This window comes from Pangasianodon hypophthalmus, chromosome 8 (assembly GCF_027358585.1).
Source record: "Pangasianodon hypophthalmus isolate fPanHyp1 chromosome 8, fPanHyp1.pri, whole genome shotgun sequence".
In the NCBI taxonomy this organism is placed as follows: Eukaryota; Metazoa; Chordata; class Actinopteri; order Siluriformes; family Pangasiidae; genus Pangasianodon; species Pangasianodon hypophthalmus.
The window spans coordinates 16,493,853-16,512,919 of NC_069717.1; the positions used below are offsets into that span (position 1 = coordinate 16,493,853).

The 19,067-nt window shown below is 39.7% G+C and overlaps 1 protein-coding gene across 1 annotated transcript in view; it reads right to left on the reverse strand.

Annotated features, from left to right (window-relative positions):
* gcn1 (GCN1 activator of EIF2AK4) overlaps positions 1-19,067 on the reverse strand; it is a 58,106-nt gene that overhangs the window by 17,458 nt on the left and 21,581 nt on the right. The window contains exons 20-41 of the mRNA XM_026910721.3: positions 16,974-17,098; positions 16,663-16,841; positions 16,374-16,467; positions 16,158-16,271; positions 14,294-14,492; positions 13,450-13,599; positions 12,917-13,098; positions 12,503-12,583; positions 12,254-12,397; positions 11,793-11,917; positions 8,380-8,569; positions 6,778-6,848; positions 6,534-6,699; positions 6,036-6,230; positions 5,306-5,552; positions 5,005-5,126; positions 4,791-4,905; positions 2,329-2,508; positions 1,708-1,928; positions 1,459-1,527; positions 1,153-1,291; positions 524-720 (exon numbers count right to left, since the gene is read on the reverse strand). Of these exons, the coding sequence (XP_026766522.1) occupies positions 524-720; positions 1,153-1,291; positions 1,459-1,527; positions 1,708-1,928; positions 2,329-2,508; positions 4,791-4,905; positions 5,005-5,126; positions 5,306-5,552; positions 6,036-6,230; positions 6,534-6,699; positions 6,778-6,848; positions 8,380-8,569; positions 11,793-11,917; positions 12,254-12,397; positions 12,503-12,583; positions 12,917-13,098; positions 13,450-13,599; positions 14,294-14,492; positions 16,158-16,271; positions 16,374-16,467; positions 16,663-16,841; positions 16,974-17,098 (3,305 nt within the window). The remainder of the gene's footprint in view (positions 1-523; positions 721-1,152; positions 1,292-1,458; positions 1,528-1,707; positions 1,929-2,328; positions 2,509-4,790; positions 4,906-5,004; positions 5,127-5,305; positions 5,553-6,035; positions 6,231-6,533; positions 6,700-6,777; positions 6,849-8,379; positions 8,570-11,792; positions 11,918-12,253; positions 12,398-12,502; positions 12,584-12,916; positions 13,099-13,449; positions 13,600-14,293; positions 14,493-16,157; positions 16,272-16,373; positions 16,468-16,662; positions 16,842-16,973; positions 17,099-19,067) is intronic.

The following is a 19,067-nucleotide window of genomic DNA, read 5'->3' on the forward strand; positions in this document are numbered from 1 at the left end:
AGCAGAGAGATAATGGAATATCGCTGCAACAGTTCTAGGAGACATCAGTACTCTTCTTTTACCAAAAATGACACACGCTTCCATTTTAGTGGCCCCTGTGGACAACTGCTTTAGTGTATTCATAAATAAAAGAAACCGGAAATAGGTCTCTTTATCTCTGAATATCTGTACTGCTATTAAACTACAGAAAAAAAATCTGTCTTATACCTTGTTCAGGGCCCTTAAAAACCTTTTCAGGTGACATAATATGCTTGCTATAAGTCATAACACAAGACAATATATTCATGATACAGTGGAGTCAGGACACTTCCTGAGCAGTTCTCATTATACACACTCATAAGTATAATAATGTATTTTCAGAAAGAAACTGTTTAGAAATGTACTGCAAATTGGAGCAAAATTTAGAAGAGGAATCTAAGAGTGCAGATGTTTTTTTTTTCCATAAAAATACAGACAGTTTTCTATGGAGATCTTTAGGTCAGGGTGAACTAGATTGGATAGTTGATGGAATAAAGCTCAATACCTTGAGGATACAGGGAATAATCGGGCCTACATAGGGAGTGAACCTTTCACCAAAGGTGAGTGGGAGGTAGATGAACATCATGATATAGCCATCGCGCACATGAGAAGCAATGTCCACTTTGCTGGCCGTCTGGACAACATCGGGCATCAGTTTGTCCAGCTTCTCGACACCTAAGCCAGCCATCACCTCTGCCAGACCTACAAAAGAAAAAACAATTAGTTTAATTTATAAGCTCCTTTATTACACTCAAGGTTGCGTTACAATGTCATTAAAAAAAACATACAGTCTCATAGACAGCTTAACATAAATACTGAAATATGGAGATTACAATCAACTGCACTGAAAAAAAAACATAATTCTGTACGAAGGATTAGTATCTATTATTTTATAGACTGTTTTCACAAAGTGTTTTCGCAACTGCAATCAAAAACCACAGATCATTAACTTTGTGTCAGCAAGATGAAAAAAGATGCAGCAACCTGGAGCAACATGGTTTAAAATGACTCGCCAACGATGAGGAAATCAGTAATACAAAAGAGAACAATACAAAATTTCTTTCAACCCAGTGACCATATTTTGCTCAGAAAAAGTCATTGTTGTTGCAGTGATCAAAGGTTTGTTGTTCTTACCCTGTGCAGCTCCAGAGCGATCCACAGAGCTCTGCTCAGAGGCTAGAGTCTCCATCAGCCAGGGGAGCAGATCATCAAAGCAGGACTCGCCCATGCCCTTGACCATAGCACCAAGAGCCTTCGCCGACACTGTACGCACCTGCCAGGGCAGAGAATGTACACTCTTAACTTGGGCTGGGAAGTCAGATACTCAAATGAAAAATAAAAAGGTGTTGTCTAGTGATTTCCAAACTAATATAAAGGTATGGGATTGTTTTTATTATACAATCACATGGAGTCCAGATTAATCGGAAAAGTATGGACAACCTCTGGTACAGGATCCAGTAGGGATGTTTTCAGTCCCGGAATCACACTAGGCAGGTACGGAGAGAGATCCTGCACCAAACACAAGACACCTTATGTAGTTAGACATGTGTTGTGACAACAACGCAATAAAAAGGAGACAACCATTTTTTGCTTTATATATGCTTAACAAATCAACAAGAGGAGAAAGAATCACTACAGTTTGAACATTTTGAACAGCACATGTAGCATTATCAGAGGTCATGAGCACACCTTCTGGTCAGTGAGGGAGTACATGTTGCCGATGATCTGTGCAGCCATTTTGCGTGTGTCCGTGGACCGGTCCTGAAAGGCCCTCTGGACTATGGGCATGATGAGAGCCAGTGAGGGAGCATCAATAAAGTGCACAAATTTGGTCTCAAGCAGAGTGTGCAGACAGTGCTGCGTCTTGTGTGACGGGTCCGTAAGAGCATCCAGCAGAATGGGAGTGATGGCTAAGAGCCCAAGGAAATAAATTAACAGAAAGTGCATTCACCACTTAGTTCAAATCATGAAACATCTTGCAGTTCAGGTAATTCATTTAATATTGCCTGGTTTTCCCCTTTATGTATTTATACAGATACATTATGTAGTGTTTTTCTGTAACAATATAAAATATGGATGAGGAGTGATGCATGTTTAGAAAAGAGGAGTGGGGAAAAAAGGGTGAAGAAAAAAAAAAAAAAAAGAAGTGGGGGATAGGCATCACCAGCTAAACCAAAATGTCAAAGGAAATATACCGATATGGTGATGCAGGCCAGAAATGAAGAGCAGAAACCATCATGGACAGGAAATCCTTCCACAAGCTATAGCCTATGGTTTAGTTAAGTGTCAATATGTTTATCTCACTCTTACCCTGGATCTCAGGGTTGCGGATGACTGAGCCAATCTGACGCAGTGCCTGCTGCCCAGCTTTCTGCACTTTGACGTGTGAGTCAGTGAGAACCTCGGTCAGCTTGGGCACAATGCTGGGCAGACATGATGACAGCTGTTTAGGGGCACAAAATGCCATGGCACCGAGCAACTCCACTGAGCCTGCAGAGCAAAGAAACAAACTCTGATATGGGAGCAGCAGTTGTTTGTGCATCGTGATTCTTCACATTTTTCTTCTTACTACATACAATTGAGGATTAAATCTGGGCTTATTTGGAGGAGGGCATAATCACAGAGTTATTATTTATAAATGTCTTTACTTTGTTGAAGCTTGGTCAGATGTGTGGACGAAGGATTTCATTACATACGTAAAATCATATACAAAAATAAAAGTAGATTTTGAGTTGTGCTTGAATGCTTTCTTTGCTCTATATTTCTGAAAGCCATTCAATCCCATTTGCAGATCACTACAACTCTTTATATGCTATTGTGTTAACTTCAGGGGCCCGCCGTACATTTCTGAAATAGGTCTTTTGTTTTTGCTGTACACTGAAGACATTTGGGTTTGAGAACAAAGGTAAATATAAGACAATAGATCAGAATTTCAGCATTAATTTCCTGATATTTACATCTAGATGTGTTAAACAACTTAGAACATAACAACTTAGAACATGGCAACTTTGGCCACTCAATTTTTTGGTGAGCAAAATGATAGGCACAGATAGTCTTATTGTAAATCAACGTAAGTAAGACTTAATATTTGGTTGCATATCCTTTGCTTGCAATAACTGCATCAAGCCTGCATCAAGCCACTGGTGTCACCAAACGGATGCTTAATTTATGCTTAACTGATTCTTAATTTGTGCTTTTCCTTTCTTGTACTGCAGCTTCTTTCTGGGGGCAGTCGTGGCCTAATGATTAGAGTCTCGGACTTGTAACCCGAAGGAGAACCTGAGGGTTGTGGGTTCGAGTCTCAGGTCCGGCAGGGATTGTTGGTGGGGGGAGTGAATGACCAGCGCTCTCTCCCACCCTTAATACCACGACTGAGGTGAGACCCTGGAGCAAGGCACCGAACCCCCAACTGTTCCCCGGGCGCCGCAGCAAAAAAGGCTGCCCACTGCTCCGGGTGTGTGTTCACGGTGTGTGTGTGTGCGCGCACTTGGATGGGTTAAATGCAGAGCACAAATTCCGAGTATGGGTCACCATACTTGGCTACACGTCACTTCACTTGTTTATTTTGGGGGGTTTCTCCCTTTAATCTCCTCTTCAGACGCAAATGCATGGTCAGTTGGCTTAAGATCTAGTGATTCACTTGGCCAGTCTAAAACCTTCCACTTTTTCCCCTGATAAAGTGCTTTGTTGTGTCTGGGTCATTGTTTCGGTATACTTCTGAATTCATTCTGCTGCTACCATCATGAGTTATATCATCAGTAAAGATTAGTGAGCCCATTCCAGAAGCACCCATGCAAGTCCAAGACATGACACCACCTCCACCATGTTTGACCGATCGGCTTGTATGTTTTGGATCATGAGCAGATCCTTTCTTTCTCCACAATTTGGCCTATCCATCACTTTGGTAGAGATTAATCTTAGTTCCAGAACTTTTGTGGCTCAGTCTTCTTTGAACGGTGGATTGTGAAACCTTCACCCCTGCCCGTGGAGGTTGTTGGTGATATCATTCACTACTGTTTTTGGATTTTTCTTCACAGCTTTCACAATGTTTCTGTCATCAACTGCTGTTGTTTTCCTTGGCCGACCTGTTAGATATCTGGTTGTTAGTACACCAGTGGTTTCTTTCTTTTTCAGGACATTCCAAATCTTTGAACTGGGTATGCAATGGCTTGTGCAATGGCTCTGATCAATATTTCCTCTTTTCTCAGTGCGAAATGGCTTGCTTTTTTCTCACAGATAGCTCGCTGGTCTTCATGTCGGTTTACGCTTTTTAACAACAGATGCCCAGGTCTCAAAGCAAGAAAAGACATTCAGAGCTATTAATTGTTTCAAAAATCAGTCTAACAGGGTACACCTGGGCAGCAAGAAACACCTGTCAGTCACAGGTTCCAACATTTCTGATCACTTGAAAAATTGGTGGGTTCAAACAAAAGGTGTTATGTTCTAAGCTGTTTAACATACCTAGCTGTAAATATCAGGAAATGAAAGCTGCAATGCTGATCTATCGTTTCATTCTTTTTTTTATGTCTTCAGTGGATAGCAAAAACAAAAGAACTGGCCTGCAGATATAGATTGACTGTAGATGTAAATATCAGGAAATGAAAGCTGAAACTCAGATCCATTGTCTCATATTCATCTGTTGATCTCAAACCTAAATGTCTTAAGTGCATAATAAAAACAATAGAATTGGCCTTGCCGTTGCAATACTTTCAGAGGAGACTGTAAGTTGCTTCAGGAGCATAAAAAAGTGCAAGTGTTGGGTGAATGCTGACCTGCTTTGGTCCTCCAGGACTCTTCCTCTAGGGCTACAAGGAGAGAGGGCAGAACCAACTTCACCCCATGAGCACTCAGATTGCGCATTACAGCTTTGGCACAGTCATCTGCTGCCTAGGAGAGAGAGAAGTAAGGAAAGGACAAGAACAGGTATAAACTGGAGAAAAGACACAGAGAGCAAGACCATTAGAAATAGATAAAGTTTGAGTATACCTCTCTGACATACTGGTTCCCGTCTCCAAAGCAGAGGAGAAGGTGGGGCAGCACATGCACCACATATGGCTCAAACAGTTTCCCCAGCATGTTGCACAGCATTTCGAAAGCAAACAGCGCACCTATTTGCCAGTAATGACAATAAATACTGGAGTCAGAACAGTTCTTACTGACCTCTTTATAAAGGTCAACATTTAAGATTATTTGTACTTCATTTTTGCACTTTATTTTGCATAATGACCATAGGCTTTAATGCTATATAAAATAACTATCATGATAAAGCTACCCAACAAGCACTCACCCTCTCTGCGTCTGGCATTCTTTTTGTCCTGAATGGCATCAGTGAGCGTGGTCATGATGTCTTGCTGTTTGAGTGAGAGGATGCCCAGGCCCTTTACTAAGCCAGCTAAGCCGTAGGCAGCACCTTTCCTCTCTGCATACTTGTCACTCTCCAGCAGCAGCTGCAGCAGCTTGCGCACCATGTCACCTGCATCCTCCTTTATAGCGGGCACCAGAGGAGGCAAGCAACTGGCCACGGACTCCTGGACCTATAGGAGTGGGGTGTATGCTGCTGTGACATTCTGATCTCTAGTAATTCCCTCCAACTCTTCCCAATTATTATTTTATTATTTAATAAATTATTTAACATAACACATTAGTTCCACACAATACTCATGGTCCACTCAACCAGAGGTCCTAATCTGACAAATTAAAATGTAGTGACCTGCCAGTAAATTAGTAATAATACTGAATGAGGATTTTAAGTAAATCAGCAAATACAGATCATATGATTATATCACACATTTATTATATAATGTGAATTGTGATAAAACGCTAAAGGAACGTGATTATCACAATATGAAAATTCAATATCTGCATATGCATACATATTTTGTTCTACTCTAATCTGCATTCTCCATTCACCTTCCAGGCACTAGCCAGAATCTTAGCTGAGCTGGCCTACCGCTGCTACAATCATATGATTTACTTGCGATTTAGAGCTGTTATTGGACAAAAGGGACTGCGTTTACCTGCTGAGAGGGAGTGGAGAGAGTAGTGATGAGCTTGGCGACTATGGGCTTGACTTTAGGGTCACTCTTGTCCAGGTGTTTGGCCAGTGAGCCCATGAGAATGACCACACTCTGACGTACTGAGTCATAGCTGGCATCTTGAGGAGCGTTCTTCAGGAACTCCTCAAACACGGGCAGCAGAGAGTTCACATTGTCCTACAAATTCAAACACATTTTTACAACTTTTAAATTGTCTGCTACTAAATAAATCATGTACATTCAAAGTAAATATAGCATGTACATTCACACAGCCCTTTACACTGAGAATTTAAATAACACAGCTTTACATGTATACAATGTTAGGTAAGTTTTCAAAAGTTACATAAAGGCAGCATGTATAATTTATTTGAGAAATCTATCACTCTTTAATATATCTAGTTTGTTGCAGGCACTAATGTCAATTTCAGATAAAAAAAAAACTGGAGGAAATGAAGCAGGCAATTTTGAGTGGTGAGATACCTTGCCGTGGGTGTTGAGGACAGACACTGCAGCATCCAGCATGCAGCGTCGCACCTCACTGTGCCTGTCGTTCAGAGCGTCAGGTACAAAAAACAGAAAGATGGGAGTCACCTGATCCTCCCTTAGCCACTGAGAGAGCTTATTAAGAGCCAGTGCTATCCCGCACCTGTAGACAGGAAACACATCACTCCAGTACCCAGCTTTGCAGACAGGAGTAGTATTACTCAATAAGCAGGGGTTTTACCTTGCTGCCCACTGGTCAGGAGGTGCTTCTGAGATTACCCGTCCCAAAGCGTCCAGGACTGGTGGTGGTCTCTGCAATTTATAAGGTGAATGATATGTTAAGAATGGACCAACATGATCTACACTAGAGTAATTAAGACATACTTGCATGGCATCACTCAGTTTGAAATTCAATCAATAATTTAAAATAAATTTTATTTAATTATTTAAATAATTGAAAAAAAATTCTATTATTAGTATCATAATTATTATTATTTTATAATGTTTTCAATGTATTCCACAACCTTTGGCAACATTGCACTACGTACAGTCATGAGAATATGCAATGTTAAATTAAATTGAAAAAAATTAAATTATATTGAAAAAAGTTTTTTTTTTTTTTTTTTTAAAGGGGCAATATTTTTAAGGGGTTATACTGATATTTAGAGGCTGATAATCAATAAAAATCTGATACATGATTGTAATTAAATAGCTTCTAAAAGATAAAAACAACAGGACTATTTAGCTTAAATGGCATAATTAATCATAATTAATGCTTTGGTTTTATCACATAGCTCTGGGTTTACAAACTGATATCAACATGGGCATCACCCAATTATTGTCTTTGTCTTTACTGGCTGTTCCAATACTCAAAAAAGCCCCGCATACTGGTATTGATTAAACACTAGATTAGACAAAGTCCAAGCAAGTACAAAGATGCCTCCTTCGCAAACAAGACTATTCCTTCTTGTTACTAATTTGTATACCTCAAATACCCTTAAATTTACTTTAAACATATACTTTTACATAAAATTACTTTAAACAACTATTAAAGAAAGACTACACTATATGGATAAAAGTTTGTGGAAACCTGACCACAACACTGAATGTGCTTTTGAACATCCCATTCCAGATTTAGTCTTCCCCTTTGCTGCTATAATAACCTACACTCTTTCCATTAGATGTTGGAGTGTGGCTGTGGGGATTTGCCCATTCGGCCAAAAGAACATTAGTGAGGCACTGATGTCGGGTGAGGAGGCCTGGGATGCAGTTGGCATTCCAATTCATTCCAAAGGTTTTCAGTGGGGTTGAGGTGACTCTGTGCAGGCCACTCGAGTTCTTCCACTCCAAATTTGGCAAGCCATGTCTTCATGGACCTCACTTTGTGCACAGGGGCATTGTCAATCTGGAATGGGTTTGGGCCTCTTAGTTACAGTAAAGGAAAATTGTAATGCTACAGCATACAAAAACATATGGGTGTGATGGTCAGGTGTCCACAAACTTTTGGCCATGCAGTGGCAGATATTTGACCTTGCTGTGGACTGTGGACCCTGTTTGGATCAACTGCAAAACCTAATCAGTTTGTCTGCTGGTTACAATGATAATTCTCTATAAATACTAAAAGCATTCAACCACTCACTGAGATATCGCACTAATGAGAATCTCAGACACATGGATGGACTCGCATATGGACGTATGGCTGCATGCATGGTCGCATGGACAACCCGAAAACATAACGCCTCTGCCGCCTAGTGGCAGAGGCATAAAATGTATTGTTATTGTCTTGGAATGAGCCCCCAAACTGGATAATGTTCAGGCAGGAATGAGAAAGACAGAGACTCACATAAAGTTTCTGCTGGTAGAGCTCGGTAAGCTGGGACAGAACCGTAGATGATTCTTCCTGGTATTGACTCACAGCACTGGCTAAAGCCTCGGCTGCCGCCGCCCTCACTGTTTCCTCATGGTGTGTCACATCTTTGATCAGCAGTGGACACAGCTCAGGAACCAACTCCAGACACAGAGTCTGCCACATTCTAGGGAAGTAAGAATATATAATTGGAATACCAGAGAGTGAGAACCATCACCAAAAGCCATTAAAAGAAGAGAAAGAATGACTGAAGGGTTACTGTCTGACTGACGAAAACCTCAGAAGATGATATGACTTAAGAAAACAGTTTCCCCCATATAAACTGTTAAACTGTAAAATTATGTCACTTGTAGGGTGTTTGCTATGTTGCATGACAACTACAAAGAATTTGTATTACTGACAAGTACTGAAGACACTCAAAAAGTCATTCATTTATATATATATATATATATATATATATATATATATATATATATATATATATATATATACACACACACACACACACACACACACACACACACTAAAACACATACACACACACACACACTAAAACACATAAGTTTCCGAAATGACAGGACGTTTCAAACAAGTGCTTATGAAGCTGTAGGTGGTGAAACCAGTAGATCTTCAAAATTAGTAGCTATATTACAAGATCTACATTTATTACTAAGGCACACTGCAGGTCCCTGAATTCTACTTTAGATTATACAGTACCTTCCAGAATTATTTTTGGTACCCTCATAAGCAAAAATAATTGTATAAAATTAACACACAATTATTATAACAATATTATTGGGTGAATCAAACAATAGAAGGAACTCTTTGCTCTAACTAATAAGAACTACTTTTTATGTAATAGTGTTCTAAGTAATAATTGAAATAAAATGAAAAACGTGTATTATTTTTCTTTTGCTCAGTCCCCAAGAACGCTGTCTGACATTCCCCAGAAACTCTGATACAGAGTTTCTGTCCTCCAGAATTATCCCTCCAGATAATTCTCCCTCCAGAATTATCTGTGCTCCCTTCATGAAAAAAAAAGAAAAGAAAAAAATATGATGGTATAAAATGATTATTACCCACAATAATTAAATTTTTCAACTTAAACAACAAGATAAATTTATCTCATAAGAACTACTCTCAGTCCCTAGGGGCTCTGTTGCTGCTTTTAACCATGCCCTGTTTCACTGGGGTATAAATATGAGGCTGAACAGACATAAAAATCTATTTTCCATTCATTACAATGGGAATTACCAAAGAATGTCCAACACAAAAGAGACTAACGGTTGCTGACCTACATAAATCCCCTATACAATAAGTAGAAGACAATGCCTCCACTGCCAAAAATCTAGTCCTTCTTCATGCTAATTTGAATGCCTCAACCACGCTTAAAAAGATACTTCAAACAGAAAAAGCTATTGAAGAAAAACTATTTCAGACATTTGACCTTACTTCGACATTGACCCTGTTTGGATCAATTCCAAAATCTAATCAGTTCACCTGCTGGTTACAAAAATAATTTCCGATAAATTTTACAAACATTCAACTACTTGTTTATGAGAAACCAGGCTAACAGGAATCACAGAGAGACAGACAGACAGACAGACAGACAGAAGGATACATGGATGCATTTACAACTGAAAACATAATACCTTTGCAACTAGGTGTAAAAACACAAATACATAAGCATTTAAAAATAACATTAAACACATTTAGAGCAGGCTCCCCAGTGGCGCAATAGAAAAGCAATCGCCGATGATGCCAAAGCCATCTGTGGTCAAGAGTCCAAGACAGCAAAATTGGCCATGCTCTCAGGGAGGGAGGGGCGGCATACTCTCTCTCCCCTATCAATCACAGTGGTGCTAACCAATAATGGGTATCTGTGAGCTCATGCATGCGGACTTGGGTGGATAGCGCTTTCCTCCGAGTGTGTTATGCTGACGTTGCATGAGCAGCAATTCAAAAAGATGCCTTTTCGAGCAGCAGCTCAAAAAGTCTGGCTTCAGAACATGATAGCCTTCGCCCTCCCTGGTTGAAACTTGGACCCATGAGGTTTCTAACCCAGTTTTAAATGCCACATTTATAACAATCTGTTTGAAATCACTGCAAGAAAGAAGCCCTTCCAGACAGCACCTCACAAAACGCAGCATCTATACTTCACCAAGCATCATTAGAACTACTGTGGTGGTCAGAAGAGACCAAAATGATACTTTTTTTGGTCAGTCATACCATTAGCATGTTTGATGACAAAAGGTGACTGTATACAAGAAAAAGCACCTGACACCCACAGTAAAATATAGCAGTGATGCTGAAAGGCAGTTTTGTGGCTCGTGGTTCAGCGTCCTTGTGACGATTGATGCATTAGCGATCCTGCTCAAAACCAGGATATGTTCGCCCAAAACCTGGTTGCTTCTGCCAAAGGTTCAGACTTAGGTAGAGCATTCAATAAGACGATCAGTCAATGATTCTTCTTGGTTGAAGAACCATAAAATCAGTGTTTTGCTATGACCATCTCAGTCTCTGGATTTGAACCCTACCGAAAACCTGCAGCCTGAAATGAGAGAAGTCCACATGCAAAAACCTAAGAATATAAAGGAGCTTAAAATGTTCCGCTTGGAGGAGTGGAGCAAGTGTCTCCAACCTTGTTAGAAATTACAAAAACAGACTCAGCTATTCTCTCCAGGGTAGGAGTCACAAAATAGTAATGCAGTTATTTCAGAAACTAGCACTCTGTGAAGAAAAATATGCACTACTTTAAAAAATATTTTGTGTTTGGGGTTGGGGGGGGCAGTCTGCATAATATTTATAAAATTATACAATGTCCCTGAATACTAAATGTGTTATTTTAATTAAATATTCATTTTTTCTTATTTTCATTTGTGCAATAATTCTGGAGGGCACTGTAAATAGTTTAGATTTCTGAGAAGTGTCCAATGGTGCTATACATCTGTGATACATTTTAGTGTGAAAGGAAATTTCTACAGTATATGTTCATATGATTCAGAATGTCTCACTGAGGCAAGAGCAGCAACAGAAAAGTGAAAGAACTTTAATATAAAAAAAAAAAGACGGGATAATTTTATTAAATAATAGTGGGCACCAGACATAATTCAGTCATTACTAACTATAACACCACATAAAAAAAAAAGAAAGAAAAAAAAAGAGATCTGATCACTTAATGAGCCATGTGACAACTGGGACAACAGTATCAGTTCCCCTGATGCAAATCATTTCTGAATGGAATGCATCACTAGCCCTGCCGATGCAGCTGCTGAATCTATACAGGGATTCATTAATTTCTTGCAACAGAGCAGGAGAAGAAAATATCCTTTACTTATAAATAGAGATATGCTTTAAAACAACGCATTGTGAAGCAAGTCTTGACTCACTTGTCAGCTAGCGCTCTGGCTTCCTCCTCCACATCAAATTTGGCCACCCACAGTCTCCTGAGCACATTGAGCCCATTGGGCTCGACACTATCTGTGGGCAAAGCCAGCTCCAGCTCCAAAAGACCCTGCAGATAAAACACACACACACACACACACACACAAAACTACTAAAATAATTCAAACAAAATAATAAAACAACCAAGCTTTAGATATAATTTATATCCAAGTTATATATAAGTTAATCTCTGGTGTTTTTAAGTTTTACAAAAATTAAAAACACTTAGAACAAACTATATACTTAGCTCAATTTCTCTCAAACAACTTTAACATACTGTATTTCTGTAATAATATTTATTATTTAAAAATTATAAATATATTATTCATTCATTATTTATTATTTAGGTCATTTTTACTTCCAGAGCAGAGAAATGATGATTGAGAAAATAATAGAGAAAACAAACCCTGAGGGCCGCATCTCTAACAGAAAAACAGGGAGAGAGCAGGGCTTCTAGAAGCACATCAATCTCAGCTTGCTCAGCCAATGCACAGCCCTCCTGCCCTCCAGCACTTGCACAAAGAGCTGTTAGACATTCTGAAGCTAGCACCTATAAAACACATTCACATAAAAACACATTAACACACTACAACTACGGAGTCCACTGCCGAAGATTTAATACCAAATATATCCATGTGTCACCAACACTTTATACCTGCAGTCGTGGTGTGGAGGTACCAATCACTTCGCTGAGCAGCAATAGCATGTTCACACGGGGGAGAAGCTCCGGACCATTCTGACAAATCAGCCAAACATTCATAATTAGCTCCATATTCAACAGCAACAGTAGAGGCAGAACAGAAAAATTTACAACATGATAGCTGTATAATGTCAAATTTCCAAATAGAATGACAGTAAATTATGTGGCACTGCAATAATGGACAATTGTTATATTATTCGGTTAGAGAAGCCTCAAAGAAGATGACTCAAAGAAGATGACTCAAAAAGTTTATCATAATGTAGAAATATGTTATTCATTATTTTTTCATTATTTAAAAAGTACTGTAATGCGATCCCTTTTTTAAAGTCTGCTGCAGCAACATCAACTATTATGTCTATTCTTGTCTACCTCATCGATAAGTACATCAGTGGGATCATTGCTGGAGCGCAACTGAGAGTGTGTGTGAATGATCTGTAGGGCATGTGTCAGCATGAGCTCTGCCTCCTCAGATGTGCCGCTATTTACGCTGAGGATGGCCTGCAGCAGTGGGAAACAGAAAGAGAAAGCCGGTGCAGACAGAGGGCGCGCACCTGCAAGAAAAAATAACTTTTGGCACCTTTTTTTTTTTTTTTAAGAAATTGGTCATATTTGCCATATAGTGCACATCATACACTAAAACTTGTGCAAATTGGGCTGTATTCCCATTAATGTATTTTCTTTGTAATTCTTTGTGATACATGCACACTACCAGAAAAACATTCAGCATACAATATAAATAACCTGTATAATATTGTTGTAGATTATTTCATGACTGAAATGAAACAATCAGTCAAGTTCTCTAGAGGTCCAAAAAGTTCGTATGTTGGTATGATGCAATACTATAAGTATAAGACACTTCAATGGAAAGAATCTTCTTTTCTAGTTAGAATGTGTGGTCTCACCAGTCTTGCCCTCTCTATGTGGCACTGTGTGTGTATGCAGCAGTTGGATGGTCCGGTGTGAAGCTGTGTTCAGTTCCTCCTGAGACCATGCTGGGTCCAGCTCACATTCCGGCTTCAACAGACGCAAGGTCACATGACCCACAAGAAGAGCTAGACAGTCACAAAAACAGCAAGACTACCAACAGGAACACACAACTTCACAAGCATGGTAACTTAAGGGCCTTTCGCACCGCTTTAGTTCCAGAACAAAATTTACAGTACTGGACGATTTTGTGCGAACTATTTCCCAGTACCATTTAAAAGGTTGCATTCGCACCGACAGTGGGCACAAGGAAGTGATGTAAGCCGGTCGACAGCGAAGTCATTTGTGTGCGGTGTTCAACAACGGAAACAAAGAACAACGTAAACAACCGGAGGATGGAGGAGCTGTGTCGCACTTCAGCGTCCGTCCATCTATTGCTGTTCTCCATACTTGCGAAATAAGTTGACACTACAGTATGTTTACACAGCGTTTTAAATCATGGCGGGTGAGGGCGTTTTCGTACGTGTTTGGCCAATCAACGTCTACTTACATCACGGATAGTACCAGTTGTGCTGGTTAGACCCTGCTCCGGAGCTAATTTGAAAAAGGCAGTCCGATACTAAAATCGCACCCAGTTCCGGAGGTCCGAAAATGCCAAAAAGTGGGTAGTTCCACAATTAGTTCAGGTACTATGAAAAGGTTCCTGCGGTGCGAAAGGCCATTTAGAAGATTGAATGTAGAACTTTAAAACTTACATTAAACAAACAAAAAAGGCTGTACTATGCTAATAAACAACAACAAAACTAGAATGGGAGCTCTTACCTAGGAAGTGCAGCTGCTTTTGCAGGACGCATGTGCCAATATGGAGGAAGGTTTGGTGCACATGGGGAGCAGCTAATGGTGAGTGCAGGAGGGGCAAGAGCACATGAAGGACTCCAGGAATGTGGTGAGAAATCTGAGGAGGGTGACGAGCCATAATGGCCTCCAAAAGCCCCACTGTACACTGCAACTCCATCTCCAACTGAAAAAGAAAGAAATGAGCTCAGACAGTAGCTTAGAGAAAGCATAATTTACACTCACCATCCATGGTACTAGGAACACCTGTACACCTGCACATTCATGCAGTTATCTAATCAGCCAATCATGTAACAGCAGCGCAATGCAAAAAATCATGCAGATACAGGTCAAGAGCTTCAGTTAACGTTCACGTCAAACATCAGAATGAAGAAAAAGTGTGATCTCTGTGACTTTGATCTTGGCATGGAGGTTGGTACCAGAAGGGCTGATTTGAAGTATTTCATTAAGTGCTCATCTGGGATTTTCACACACAACTGTCTCTAGAGCTTACACAGAATAGTGCAAAAAACAAAAAACATTGAGTGAGTCAGAGTTCTGTGGGTGGAAACTCCTTGTTAATTAAGAGAAGTCAGAGGAAAATTGATTGATTTGAGAAAGATTGGTTTGAGTTGCCAGGAAGGCTATAGTAACTCATATGATCACTCTCTGTAACTGTAGTGAGCAGAAAAGCATCTCAGCATGCACAAAACATCAAAAATTGAGGTGGACACAACAGCTGAAGACCAAATCAGGTTCCACTCCTGTTAGCCAAGAACAGGAATCTGAAGCTACAGTGGGCACACCCAAACTTGACAGATGAAAATTAGAAACAAAAAAAAAAATAAATAAATCACTTGGTCTTTTTCCAGTCTTCAACTATTTCGGTGAGTCTGTGCCCATGATAGCCTCAGATCCCTGTTCTTAGCTGACAGGAGTGGAACCTGACCAGCAGTTTCTGAAATACTCAATCTAGCTCATCTGGCACCAACCTGCCATGGTTAAAGTCAGAGATCATATTTTGATGACTAAAGCTGCTGACCTGTATCTGCATGATTTTATGCATTGTGCTGCTGCCACAAGATTGGCTGATTGAATAACTGCATAAATGAGCAGGTGTCCAAGTGTTCCTAATAAAGTGGACAGTGAGTGTACTAAGTGCCTAAAGTAACACCTGGATATATTTTAAAACATGCATTGATATTCTGTATATGTAGAAAAACTTGTAGAAGAATTTCCCATGATTAAAGGACCTAACTGTAAATTAGCCGTAAATATTTGTCCTGAAAAACAGCTGGCTAGCTAGCACTGAAAGAGATTGCAATCTTGGATTTGATTCATTCACATCACTGGAAACCTGTGATTAAGTGATTAATTGGAGATGGTCATTTACAGCTGCCTTTAGTGTTAATATTTTACCAAAATGTGTCATTTAAGATGGTTGCAGCCATGCCATGTAGTATTGACTGTGACAGTCCCTAAAACCCACGCATTTTGAGATGTGCTTTGGAATGCTTGTGTAAGTGTGTTTTACCAAGTCAGTTATCCAATACAACTTAACTGGCATCCCTTAGGGGTCAAAAAAAACCAAATGATCTAAAAGCATTAATAGCATTCTGACTGTGGGATTAAGAGTTGGGCAATATAGAAAAATATCATACCATGATATCACAGACATTTCTGTGCAACACTATATGATATTTTGATTTTGATTTACTGCAGCTAGCAAAACTGCAGTGAAGGATTTATAAAAACCTCCAATTAATACAAAAATATACTTCACTATTAGTAATGAAAGTGTTAAAAATTCCCATGATGAAATGCAATATTGGTCAGTCCTAATTGTTATCACCCGTTGCAGTTTCTTCCGGATAGAGGACTCTTTCTCCAGCTGGTTCTGCATCATGTCCCTTTGTTTGCTAGTAAGCTGCACCTCGTCTTTAATTCCTTTCTTCTTTCTGATTTCCTGAAGAAGAGGCAAAGTAAAAATAAGTAAAAGTTAAAAAAGAAAATGGGAAAAAGAAAAAAAAAATAGGAAATTAATCATATTAAAACCAAAACTTCTTACTTCCTGTAGCTCAAGTTCGATTATCTGTTCTTTGAAGGAGTATGCCTTATTTTCTCTCTTCATGTTGCCCTTTTTAATGCTCTCTTGCTGGGCGCTGAATGAGCATGATGGGAAGTGTAGGGTTAATATAAGAAGAAATCAATATTGCGCCAAACAGTGTACAAGGGACAAATTCTGCGCAGACTTTATAAGTAGCAAAGACAAACAGTAAATAATTAAATCAATGAACATACAGAAAAAGAGTAACTGAAATGATCTCTGCTCCACACTTAAGAGTTTCCTCTCTTACCTCATGATGATGCTCTTGTCATACAGCTCCCCCTCCGGTGTCTTCATGATGGCATATTCCTGACGTGTCACCTGCTTCAGCGATGGATTGGACAGCCTCTGGATCACATGGTTCATTACACAAGGGAGCAGTTTCCCAGGAGAAAGGACTGACAACTCCCCAATGGCATTTTTTACAGCCTAGAACCGGGGTGGGGACCTTAATTAGGCACTTTCAAAGACGCATCATTACATCACTGACAAGTAAAAGCAATACACAACAAAACATCTGTTGTTGTTTGTGTGATCATATAAATAAAATAGGAGTCACACCTGGTTGTCAGCATTTCCCTCCAGCAGTAGAGGGAGGATTGTCTGCATATGTTGGTCAATAAACACAGCAGCATCCATCTTCATGCTAGACAACAGCAAAGGCCACAATTCTGATTTGACAGCCACTGTGTAAAAGAAAAAACATATTGTACTATCACAAGGTGACCTTAGTATAACAATGTTGAAAGAATTCATAGACCAATAAATTAACAAAGCAGAAGTTAACAATGAAATCAATGAAAACAATGAAAAAAGAGCATATACAGTGGATTCAGAAAATATTCAGACCCCTTCACTTTTCGTACACATTATTGTGTTGTATGTTTAATTTAAATGGATTAAATTTACTTTTTTGTCACCAGTACACACAATAACATGCAAAAACAAGTTTTTTGACAATTTTGCACATTTACTAAAAGTCAAATCATCGAAATCTCTCATTTATATCAGTATTCAGACCCTTTATTTTCAAATCTTCTTGGGCAAGTTAAAGCTTTGCGCACCTGGATTTGGACAGTTTCTCCTATTCTCCCTAGCAGATGCTCTCAAGCTCAATCAGATTGGATAGAACCGGCCATCTTCAGGTCACTCCACAGATGTTCTATGGGTTTCGTCTTTGAATTTGTATTTGGCCGCATTCATCTTTTCCTTAATTCTGACCTGTCTCCCTAACCCTGCCACTGAGAAGCACCCCCATAGAATGAGGCTGCCATCACCATGGGTTCAATTTTTGTCGTATTACACCAAAAAATTCTTTTCTTCATGCTCTTAGAGTCCCTGAAGTCCTTTCCATATGCCTTTTACTCAGGAGGGGCTTCCATCTAACCACTCTAACATATAGGACTGATGGATTATTTCTGTGATGGTTGTCCTTCCAGTAGGTTATCCCATCTCTGCAGAGGATTTCTGAAACTCTGTTAGAGTCGCCATTGGGTTCTTCGTCAATTCCCTGACCAAGGCTGCTCTAGCCTGGTTATTGAGTTTGGCCAGACAGGCAGCTCTAGAAAGGTCCTGGTTAGGGGTCGGTGATATGACAGTTTTAGAATATGAATGATTAAGATGTCTCCATGATCTGTTTTTACAGAAAGATAGTCCATCGTACTACCCACATTCTTTTAGTGGCACTGAAAACACTTGGACCAAGTTGTTTTTTTGAACCAGATTTTTTTTTTAAACTGTTATTCTCTAGTCAAGCTCAGTCTCCCCAAGTTTTCCAAGAAGGAGAAATCTCTGTTCTATTTATGTTGTTGAGGTTATTATAATGGTTAGAAACCTGCATGGTGGCAAGACTGCAGGGTGGATGAGGTTCAGCCAGAGACGTTGAAGTCACTGAACAAGGGTGTGGTTGTGTGGTTAACGCGCCTTTTCAATGTGGCATGGCGATATGGGCCAGAGTATTTGGACTGGCAAACTGGGATAGTAGTCTTTATCTTTAAAAAAGTAACAAAAGTGTGTGTTCCAATTCCAAACTGGGATAGTAGTCTCTATTTTTAAGAAAGTAACAAAAGTGTGAGACTACATGTGATAGTTAAAATTAGGATTCAGGAGTAACAATGTGGGTTCCACTGTGAAACCCGGTCTGTGTATACGCACAAGGAGAATTGCGTCCACATTACTGGCATTAGGTTGAAACCATTTAAGGTGGGTGTTGGACTCTGTCAAGGGTTTGTCTTGTCTCCATTCTCCAGTTTCTGCGATTTTCATGAACAGGATATCAAGATGCAGTAAAGATTGGAGAGGTGTTCAGTATGGGTCTAGAGGTAAAATCCCTGGTATGTGCGGATGTTCTCTTGGCACCTTCTAAAGTGGACTTCTTAAGCGCATGGCTTAAGTAAATAACAAGCCACTAAACTAAAATACAAGATTACTGACATTTATCAGGTAATTTGTCACAGCATGGCAATCTTATCGCTTATTATCGTTAATAATTTACGTCTGGGGAGCCCCCCCCCAGCAGGAGCTGTAATCTGCGGCCAGGAATAGAGAAGTCTGGGGTGACCTTTTCAGCTTGCTGCCATAGCAACCCTATGAATCAATGAATAAATGAACAGTCCATCTGACACCAACAACCATTGAGATCAAAGTCTCTCACAC